The sequence below is a fragment of the Nematolebias whitei genome, chromosome 5 (assembly GCF_014905685.2).
Source record: "Nematolebias whitei isolate Nwh7 chromosome 5, NemWhi1, whole genome shotgun sequence".
Classification (NCBI taxonomy): Eukaryota; Metazoa; Chordata; class Actinopteri; order Cyprinodontiformes; family Rivulidae; genus Nematolebias; species Nematolebias whitei.
In genome coordinates, this window is record NC_056502.1 from 14,734,714 (window position 1) to 14,745,914 (window position 11,201).

The following is an 11,201-nucleotide window of genomic DNA, read 5'->3' on the forward strand; positions in this document are numbered from 1 at the left end:
AAAAGAACCCGTAAATCGATAAACAGGTTCGGAGACCTCCATGTTCCAACTGACCCCCTCTTACAATGCTGTGATTGCAAGTATCACTCAGCCCTCTGTGATTAGCCAGCTGCCACCAGAGCACTAATGATCACTTGTTAGGTTGATGGTCCTCTTTTGCATGTGAACAACTAGTTTTGGAAGTCACCAGCAAACTTGTTGATTCACTGTGAAAAGCTGCTATTTATAAGACTGAGTTTGTTGTAGCTCCTCAGACTGAAAAAGATTAAACATTTCAACAAAAAATAATCCATCCAGAGGACCTGACTCAAGCTTGTTAGAATGGAAAGTGTAAAAAACCCTCAAGAATCTGGATTTGTTTTATCTAATTCACTACATTTTTTCCTATTTAATGAGACCAACTGACTGATTTTAATGTGCTAAAATGATCAAATTAAGTCTAAATTTGAATTTTACCCAGAACCCGACTCATTTTACATTTTTTTCTATTAAAGTTGTGACATTTTCCAGATGGTTCGTGTTGTCGTTGCTCTCCGGTCCAGCAGGGGGCGGTAGCGTCACGCGCCCGTCGCTTTGACTTGACTCGCGCGGCGTTCTTCGGTCACGTCCGTGTTTACAATCGATGCGTGACGTTCACGGACCCGCAAAAAATACACGTCCTTTAAGCTCGTCCGTGGGCCGTCGGTTTTCTGTGTACGAATACAAAAAGAATGCAGTCGCTGAGAGTTTTCCTCAACGAGAGGCTGTCTCTTGTGGCGGAGGAGATATTTGAAGCCGTCGAAAAGACGATAGCCGGGTACACGGAGGAGATTTTACGCTCGAAAGATTTAGAAATAAGTCGTCTCAGAATGCAGCTGAAACTACTCAAGTCGAGTAAGTCTGAATTAAATTCGTCTGGTGAACAAACGGTATGCGGTTTTGCGTTATTTTGTTAGTAAAATATTGTAGCTGTGATGTTATCCTCTTTCTTTTGTTCAGAGTCTGTGTCGAACAAGTGTCTTGAAAGCCAGCAGCAGCACTCCGACCACCGCCATTATTCTCCTCCCCTTGCTCCTCTTCCTCCTGAACAGCTGCACCATCAGTCATTCCCTGCAGTGGCGACCCCTGAGCCCCATCATTGTGGGGAGGAGGGGGACAGCAGTCTGGATCAAGAGCTTCCAGAAATCTCACTGGTCAAGAATGAGGAGGAGGAGCAGGAGGAGTCGGCCCACAGTCACTACTGGATAAACCATGCAGAAGGCGAAGAAGAACATGTGGAAGATTCAGACATGAGGTCATCTCCCACTGATCTGAAAGCCAATCTGCCTGAGCAATCCTTACATTTCCAGCATTTCCTCAACAACAGCAGCGGTGAGGAGAACAGAGACAAACCCTACATCTGCTCCGTTTGCGAGAAGCGCTTCAGTAACTGCTCCCACCTGGCAGCTCACATCAGGACTCACACAGGAGAGAGGCCGTACATGTGCGATACATGCAAGAAGACATTCATCACTACAAGTGCTCTGAACAGACACAAGACCATCCACACTGAGGGGAAACGCTTCATCTGCAATTGCTGTGGTAAATCCTTCAAATGGATGGAGTCTCTGGGCAGACACATGAGAAGTGTGCACAAAGACGGCATGCCCGAATGAGCTCCTGCAGGGAGGAGAAAGATGAGATCTACACTAAAATCCAGTGGCTTAGTTAAGTTGCAAAAGGCACACTTAGTACTATTCCGTTAAAAATTTCCTCCTGTACCTATCTTATTGCACATATTTGAAATAAAGCTATACATCAAAACGTATATGTTCAATCAGGAATAGTGTGCTGTGACTTAGTAGCAGTACATCACACAAAATAGACAAAATTGCAACAACAAATAAACAACAATGGAGATTTATGGACTTTTGGCAAAGTAGATCAGAAAACCTAGACTTCTTTGAAGACTTTAACTCGAACATACTTCACAGTAAAAACATAATTCAAAGTTTAAGTGAGTTACAGGATGTTGGACCCTACATGATTGAACTTTCGTTGCAATATCTTTGAACAATTTTTATGCAATTGCATTTTAAGTTTTATGATTTTTGCATATTTTTTCATAAAATGTTCAACTGACAGTAGATGATGAACTTCAACTTTTGAAATGTCTAAAAGTTTCAAAACCTTTACAAGAAAACTTTTCTTACTCGCACAGCGTTCTGGGTACTTATTCAAATCACATCAAAACGTAGGCATTGTTGTCCTTTGCCCAGTGTGTGTCACTGCTGTAGGACAGAAAGCAACATGCACAGCCAAGCTTCCAAGGATTCAAAACTGGAAGTGAAGGGTCTTTTTCATCAGAACATCAGAGGCTTTTGCAGCTCATGGTTCAAGAATTTGTGAGATTCACCTCATAGTTTCTGCACAGCAAAGGCATGAGGCTTATTTTTTAGTCTGCTTCTGGGTGCCTCATTATCTTAGGAGTGACAGACACAGGTATGTGGTTACCATGGTGACCATAATGAACCACTAGCAGCAACTTTAACATCTTATCTGATCTTCTTTTTTTATGTAAACATTTTTTCTTAGATTTTTTTCAGTCATCTTCAAACTTTGGGCCGGAGCTGCATTGGCACCCTCCAACATCCATCCATTATCTTTACCCGCTTATTCCATTTTGGGTCACGGGGGTCGCTGGTGCCCATGTCCAGCAATCACTGTGCGAGGGGCGGGGTACACCCTGGACGGGTCGCAAGTCCATCACAGGGACACATAGAGACAAACGAGACAAACAACCATTCACTCTCTCACTCACACCTAGGGACAATTTAGAGTTACCAATCAGCCTAACATGCATGTTTTTGGACTGTGGGAGGAAACCGGAGCACCCGGAGAAAACCCACGCATGCACGGAGAGAACATGCAAACTCCACCCAGAAGGGCCCCTGGACCGGGGTTTGAACCAGGGACCTGCTCGCTGAGAGGCAGCAGCTCTACCAGTTGCGCCACCGTGCTGCCACCCTCCAACATTTATTAAGGAATTTTCTAGTTATATAGTCACATGTGATTTGATTATAACATATTAGAAAGGCTTGTATTGTGTAATAAACTGTGTGTAGTTGTGATTACAATTGGAAAATGTGCATGGAGCTGATTAAACTTTGTGTACTTTAACAGCAGAATATGATGTGTAAGTAATCTTTTTTTTTATTAAAAGTATCTCAGTTTCTTGTGTGTTCATTTGTGCTGCAGAAATGCAAGAAATTAACTCCACTCTATTCCAGCAGGTGGCAGAAGCAACATTCATTCATTCATAATTTCCCATCAACCCAAAGCACTATCATCTCAAGACTGATCTTTCATGCTTCCTGTGATCCATTCAGAACAAGTATCTTTTTATCTGAAGTGTGGTAAGACATGCAATCACATTTGCCTCACTAAATGTAAAAAGGTAAACTAAGTAAATGAGTCCTCGAGGCTCAATGGGATTTACCTGTCTAAATAAAGGTTGATTGATAAGTGTGTGTTTTAAGGAACTGCCCAGAACAACAGGCTACATTTCATATTGCTCAATTATTTGTAAATGTTATACACAAAATGGTATCCCTTAGCAAAAAGTAGTTTATTTAAGTATACTTATTTTACACTAAAAATGAGGAAGTGTGCTTGAAGTTTACTTTTTATAAACTTTATTTGATATACTTAAAAATAGTATAAAAATGCCCCAATTTAGTCCAAACAAGTATTAAATCAGTATACTTCTAGTACACTACAAGTATGGTGTGTAGTATACTTGATATACTTAACTTAAAAGTATACTTGCAAAAATAAACTTCAAATGTACTACTTTTTGTTAAGGGATGTATACATGCATAAACAGTAGGTGCAGTGAAAAATATATTAAAAAGTATTGGTCTTAAATAAGTATCTGTAAAAACACCTGTTTGAAAAGTGCATTCATATCGATTTTAATCGTGCTGCTGCTGGTTGCAAACTGATCAACGCCTCAAGATGTTGGCCTCATTAGTATTTGAAATTAGAAAAGATTATCTAAGTTAAAAAATTAAGTGAAAAGGGCATCAGAATGAGTCTGCAGCCAGACCGTTTCAGACTGGTGTGACTCCAGTGATGTATTAGAAGATGGGTGTGGGTGGTGGGTGGGGAGATCCACCCCATTCTATCTCTCATTTTACAAGAAAACCCTGAACGGTTTGGGGAAAACATCTGTCTGAAGGAAACCAAGGCTGAAACAATAAAACTGAAGATGACAGAAGTGAATCCAAACAGAACTACAGCAGCTAAATGAGAGAAACAGTCGAGAGCTGGGACAGACTGAACTCGAATGTTGGAGTCAGCTTTTTAAAGTTTGATCCAATTGTTGACAGAAGCAGCAAACTGTGGTGAAGTTCTCAATGAACAGAAAAAGAAGAAAGTGACATATACTGCAGCGAGCTTTGGGTCCGCTACTAAACCACATTGATCAGTGCATTCAACCAAAAACACGTGACAGCGCAGCTCAACAACACTGGTATCATTTGGAGGTTACGTTTTTGATATGTTCAGTGGCTTTATAATATGTAACTAGAATGCAATACTTTCAGGAATGTCTTTATTTAATTCTGTTATTACAAGGAGAAAGTTATGGTATCCATCAGCATAATAAATAAACTTCACTGGGTGTTAAAACAGTTTAAATTAATCTGGAGGTCTCATCTTTAGGATTGGGCATCAATATTCCCTCTATTGTGATTGTTGTCCCATGTCCCCCGAGCACAATAACTTGAAAAATAAGTGAGGTACCACTTCCATTTTGGTGTGTGGCTACACCAAGTTGTATGAAAGTTTCCTTACGAAACTGGTTTGCCAGGTCAGAATCCAAAATGGTCTCCACCATGCATATGTAAAGTGAGCATGATAACTTGGAAAATAAGCAATGGGCCAACTTCTTTCAAAAATTGGGTTACCAAGTCAAAATCCAAGATGGCCTCCACTATATATATATATATATATATATATATATATATATATATATATATATATATATATAGTTTGTTTTGTTTGTTTATATATTAAAATATATATTTTATATATAACCGGCCACCTGTTTCATTTGAGGAAAATATGTGTTCTACTTTTTCTATAGTTTCCTCAAATGTTTGGGGTGGCAGAAGATTAATCTGTGGTGGCCAAGGCCACCACTGGCCACTCCCTGGATCTGCCATTGCACCTGCTGGTGGATAAAAACCTTCTGTTCGTACACACAATGCATCACATATCCACTTGAATATCTTGCACCAAAAACATTAAGGTTTACTTGCATTCCTTGTTCAATTTCAGTACAGAAAAAAATGCTCATTTTGAAAACTGCAAACATTCACTCTTCAAATCTTTCAGCGACGAGTACATCGGCTTGTCAGAGTCAGAGTCAGAGTTTCTTTATTGTCATTCGCACCTCATGTGGTACATGTGGTGGAGAGAAATTATGTACGCAGGGTCCCAGTTACATCCAACAATAAAATGTATAAGAAAAACAGTAATGACATCTAAGATATGAACTAAGAAAAACATCAACTAGTTAGGTTAAAATAACGCTACTGTTGAGCTGCAAGAGTGCAATTTTAATTATCATGTAATGAAAGTCAAACCCTAATCCCTGGACTTGTTTGCTTAGTTTGCATAAATTAATGTCACATGTCAAACCAGCCGCACTGCCAAAAAACAATCTGGTTTTAATTTGGTCTCACATCGATGCTCAGCAAAGCTGGTTATTTCATGAACCTGTAACAATTGTAGCAATAACCAGATGTAAGGACTGAAGCGAACAAACCCCAAGGTCCAATAAGATGTTAGTGTTTGTTTACAAAAAGTGGAATGTCATCAAATGTACAAGGGGCGGAGCTGGAACCCTGAAGAATATAGGAGATGGATTAAAATTAGCAGGGGTGATAATGTTGTTGCTTCTCTTCCTTCCGATAAGGATTGGAGTCAATTGTGGGGATAGGTGACCCACTGGTTCCAGAGCGAGGAAAGAATAGGTTCGGTAATGGTTCCAGCCCAGGAAGGAGGCAAGCAAGTGGCAGGAAGGCAAAGTGGCAGCTGAGGAGGCACAGGAGAGCTCAAAGTCCAGAGGAAATCCCAAACACAGGAGGACGATGGAGACCATAGAGATGGAAATTCTGACTTTCTAAATGTTTGTGAAAATACTGTAATTTTAATAAATAAATAAATAATCAAATCAATAAATTGTAAATGATTGAAAGTTTTCCATTTTTAATTAAAAGCTTGCATTAGAGTCCTGTGTTGGACTTGTGGCCTGTCCAGGGTGTACCCTGCCTTTCGCACAGTGATGGCTGGACATAGGCACCAGTGACCCCCGTGAGTCGAAAAGGAAGAAGGAGGTAAAGATAATGGATGGATGGATGGATGGATGGAAGCTTGCATTAGACATAAAAGTGCAAATGAAACAAACAAAAATAGTTTAATCTTGTTTCAAGAGGCACAACTCAAGATTGCCTTTTAAAACTTGTTTAAAAATACTTTAATCATGACAGTTGTGGCTAAAGAGGGACAAATGATCCTTTAACTTATTAAAGTTTTGAACTGGGTTTGAGTGCAGAATTTGACTAATTAGTATCTTACCTGCAGTAGACAGAAGTTAAAGCAATTTCAGTTTGGAGATATGGAGAGAAATTGGAGTCAAGAAAACATTTACTCAGAAAACTTGTTTAAAAGTAAATTCCAGAAACATCTTAAACCTCAAAAATTTTACTTTGAGCTTTAAGCAAATGCTATGTTGTGACATTTTACACCATACTAATTTTTGCATTAGTTACAGAGTGTTTAGCAGTTTGATGATATCGCAGACGTCTTGCACCATCCAGTTTGTTGGATATTTATTGTGACTGCAATAAATGTGAACAAAAACAATCTCCATTTACTTATTATTTTTTATGAAATCGTGCTTTATATTTTTAATTTACTAATGTGTTTATAAATTTAAATATTATTCATATCTATGTTTAATTTTGGAGGGATAGAGCCGCAGGTTGCAGACCCCCGATTTAGAGATGTTTAAAACTCCAATTGGTTTTACTTACACTGTAAAACCATTTGATCTGGTTCTAAAACTAAGCACGGCATATTAACTGAGAAAAACAATAGTTACTTTATAATCAAATTTTGTTGATATTCCAACTTTCTGGGGTCTTTTCTGTCCCCCTCCACTGTGGACAAAGGACTTATGATGTGCTGAGAATAAACCCCAGATATTGAGTCACCTGGGTGGGGGGGGGGGGGGGGGGGGAGACATGTCCTGCTCAAAGATAATGTTGACACATTTGCTCAAGGTGACTTTTAATGACCCAGAACCTGAAGTCATGTTCGTCCTGCAGTATGAAGGCCTGCTCTTACATTACTGAAAAATGGTGCAGATTTTTTCGTTTTGCTTTGGGTTCTAGGACGTATCAATAAATATTAAACCCTGCAATAATGTGAAGCTTGTTCTGCGAGCCAGCAGTCTGTCAAGGCCACAGTCACTGAACCGCAACCGGGTTTGGAGGAGATTCCTCTGGTGGGACACGGTGAGAACACACACAACCCTGAGCCCTTAGCAGCCTTCGTAAATCACACCCTCCCTTCTCTCTCCTTAAAATTTTCCTCTTTTCTTCTTTTTGCAGCGCTGTGAGGAATGTTCGCTCTACGGGGTGGCTGCTGTTCACTGGAGCGACTCACCTCCCGTGTCTCACACTCATCCCATGTGTCTCCTATTAGCTACACTCGCAAAGAGGGAGAAGCTGGAGAGATGAGACAGGGAGGAGGGGGGAGGAATTTGATATGCTTTGTGCACAAGTGACTTGTATAAAACAAAGAAAAAGGGCAAATACATTGAAAATGTATGGAAACTGCAAGCATTAATATTCAAAAGCTAGCAAAAAAAAGAGATTATAATTTATTTCCAGATGTTTTGTTTTTTTGCCTTCATTTGCATCTTGTTTCACAATTGAAAATAAAAAATAAAAACTGACCGCCATAACATGAAAATGTAAAAAAATAATACAAATAATATGTGCTGTATATATAATATATCATTATCAACAAACAGACCACATTAATCATAATAACAATACGATTATCAGAAAACAGAACACTAAAATGCTGGTTTCATGCATATAGAACGCCCCTCAGATACAAAAAGAGGGGGGGGGGGGATTACTAAAAATAGAACCAAAGGTTCCACCGGTTCAGAATAAGCGGCTAGCTACATGCAACGACATATAAGGGACTCGTGTACACGTTCCTTCAAGTATTTTACACATACTGGACTTCACTATGGTCACCCCACCTCCTCCATTTAATATTCTGTACAGAACACAAAACAAGATTAAAGAACGTAATGCAGGAAAATGCAGGAGTCTGGTGCAGTTAGCAGGAACTATGTGCAACATTTTCACTCCCTCCATCGTCTTTTGTTCATCCTTCTCATTTCCTTCAGTGAATCAGCCCATTAGTCCAGGTTTTGTTCATAAGTCCTCTTGTTTTCAGTGCTTTTCTTTTCTTTCTTTATTTTTTTGTTTCTATTTTTGCACCACAGTTTTTTTTCTCTGGCTGCTCCTCCCTCACAGGGTCTTGTCACTTTCTTTCTTCAGGTGACTAGAAAAAAAAAAAAAAAGAATCATGTAAGTGTTTAAAACAAAAGCTCAGGTTCGGTTTTGTTTCAGAGTCACTATGAATGGTGCAGCTGACTGCCACGCTCCTATTAGTTTATCACACACGTGTTTAAAGATTTAAACGATCCCTACGTTTCCAAAGAGTTGCTAAGATTTCTGAGACATGACAAGTTTATTTTGAGCTCACAGATCAAAACCCAAAAATGACAATAACAATTTGTGTGTGTGCTCATTTATCTGTAGCATTACTTTTTAAAACATAATTGGATGTGCATCTACAACTGATTACCTTTTGAAGTCAACCCCATTCAAGATGGCTGCCACAAATAACACAAATATTGCTACTACTCATTCAATTTTAAAACTACTAAGTTAAAATTTGGTGTGGTAGTCTCTAAGAGTCATCCACAGCACAGATTTCAGATTACAGATAACATCTTTTACAAGGTTTGACCAAAATGGCTGGTGGGGACACCCAGGACAGGTCTCAGTCCATCACAGGGACACATATTAGAGACAAACAACCATTCACTCTCACACTTAGGGATAATTTAGTTACCAATTAGCCTAACATGCATGTTTTTTGGTCAATCTGGCAACCTTGTTGCTGAACCAACTGCTCCACTGTGCCGCCATGTCTGTCAATCAGCCATTATCTCATCAATTGGGCCAGAAATAAACTCTATTTAACCAAATGTATTTTGTTCAGGGAGATGAGAGAAAAGAACATTTTTAGTAATCTTTCTACAAAATGTCCCTTCTTTATCCCATTAGGGACTTTTTCTGTACCTGTAATACTCGTCCTGGGTGAGGGAGTGGTGGTGATGGTGGTGGATCCACTGTTGTTCCAGGGCCAGTCTCTGGATCTGCAGCTCTGCGCTCTGGGCCTGCTGCATGGCCTGGAGCTGGTGAGCTGCTGACATGGGACCAGAGAGGGAGGACGGCTGGGGCAGGTCACGGAAAGGAGCACCTGTTTCATTAAAAGAAAAAAAAACGAGGGGGAGACACTGGGGTTAACCGTCACCATTCAAGAGTCAAAACGTGTCTTCAAAAACTTTTCAGCTTTGTGTTAGAGAAGAAAACTGAACGAGTACATGGAAGAGGAGCCTTCTCCTCACCGAACAGCTGCTGGCGGAGCACCTCGCTGTCAGTGAGGGGGTGAGCCAGGATTGGAGCGCCGAGTGTGGCTCCGGGGTAAGGGAGACGTGTCAAAGGAGACCCCGACGCCAACGGGTCCATCAGGGGGTGAACCCCGCCCGCCGCTGGATGCCAGTGATGTAATAGGAAATACAAAAAATATTTAAAATGAGTCAAAGCACATTGCTCACATTAAAAAGCAATCAAGCTGCATTGCAGACTTTTTTAAACTGGGGTAAAAGTCAACCAATAAACCTTTAAACTGTTTTATACGGGAAAAAGATTAAAAATAAACGAAAAAAGCATCCAAACAATAAGAATAAGACAGTTTACCTAAATTTTATAAAGCAATATGGATCATTATGTTAAGAAATGTAATTAGTTTGATGTTCGATTTGTAGCTTTTTTAGACAAAACTTAAAAACATCTTAGTATAACAATCAAGCAATATTGTAAGATGTCAAGCTCCAAAGATTGTTTCCTGAAAGTTTCATTTAAAGTTTCTGTCCAGTGGTTTATGGTCACATAAGAATCATCTGATGATAAATTTAACAGATTTCGAGCTCAAATTTGCTGTGGCAGTAGCTGAAAGTCATCTCCAACACATACTTTGGGCGCAAACAGATTTCTGTTTTAAACTTTGCCATACAAGGCAGTAGACAATGTGCATTCCTACAAAGAATCTTTGATCTGAATCAAGGTGAAAGCCTGACAAATTGCAGCCTCCCTTTGTTTATCAGTAATGAAACAATACTGGTCATGTGTATGGTTAAAATTCCAAAATATTGGTTTAATGCAGATCTAAATAAGCTAATCAATTCAATTCAGTTAATTTATATAGCGCCAAGTCACAACTGAAGTCAGCTCAGGGCACTGAACAGAAAAACATATATAAAAATAAGTTAACAGAAACATTCATATATAAAAATAATAATTTAACACTATTTAGCTGAACATAATCTACTATGAGACAATAACATATGATTTCAGGATTCTCTGTGTCTCGCTCAGTGTGTTGTGCATCTTTTTCTGGGACTATTACCTTGAATTTAACCCAAAATTACTTTAAGCTATGTGTTACCAGAACCAAAAATATTTTCTTCATCTTAAGAATTCTGCAAATTTGTAATTGTATGCTTATTTACTCTTCATTGTACTAAAAATTATTCTCTCAAGACGTTTTTTTATTTTTTTTATTTACTAAAATACTTTGAACTGTACAATAATACCACTTTATGTTTTTGGCTTGTAGCAAACAAATTACGTAAAATATGTTTCTTGCCTACACCTTTCGTGTGTGTGTGCAACAGGATTGTGTGTGTGCTGATAGTGACCGTATCGTTAGTAGCAGTGGGTACCTGTGTCTTGCTGGTGCAGGTGAAGATGTGAGTGGATGTGTGAATGCTGGTGATGATGAGGCGTCACATTGCACAT

At 39.3% G+C, this 11,201-nt stretch overlaps 2 protein-coding genes across 2 annotated transcripts in view; one reads left to right on the forward strand and one right to left on the reverse strand.

Annotated features, from left to right (window-relative positions):
• The first annotated feature begins 710 nt into the window (after positions 1 to 710).
• Positions 711 to 1,792, forward strand: LOC119409700 (adult enhancer factor 1). Its single transcript, XM_037676600.1, has 2 exons — positions 711 to 873; positions 979 to 1,792. Exons 1-2 carry the CDS (start codon positions 711 to 713, stop codon positions 1,632 to 1,634), a joined length of 819 nt encoding a protein of 272 aa, XP_037532528.1. The 3' UTR covers positions 1,635 to 1,792.
• Positions 1,793 to 8,563: 6,771 nt separating this feature from the next.
• atn1 (atrophin 1) overlaps positions 8,564 to 11,201 on the reverse strand; it is a 13,362-nt gene continuing 10,724 nt past the window's right edge. The window contains exons 8-11 of the mRNA XM_037676601.1: positions 11,126 to 11,195; positions 9,749 to 9,892; positions 9,420 to 9,600; positions 8,564 to 8,613 (exon numbers count right to left, since the gene is read on the reverse strand). Coding sequence (XP_037532529.1) covers positions 8,580 to 8,613; positions 9,420 to 9,600; positions 9,749 to 9,892; positions 11,126 to 11,195 — 429 coding nt within the window. The 3' untranslated portion in view covers positions 8,564 to 8,579. The remainder of the gene's footprint in view (positions 8,614 to 9,419; positions 9,601 to 9,748; positions 9,893 to 11,125; positions 11,196 to 11,201) is intronic.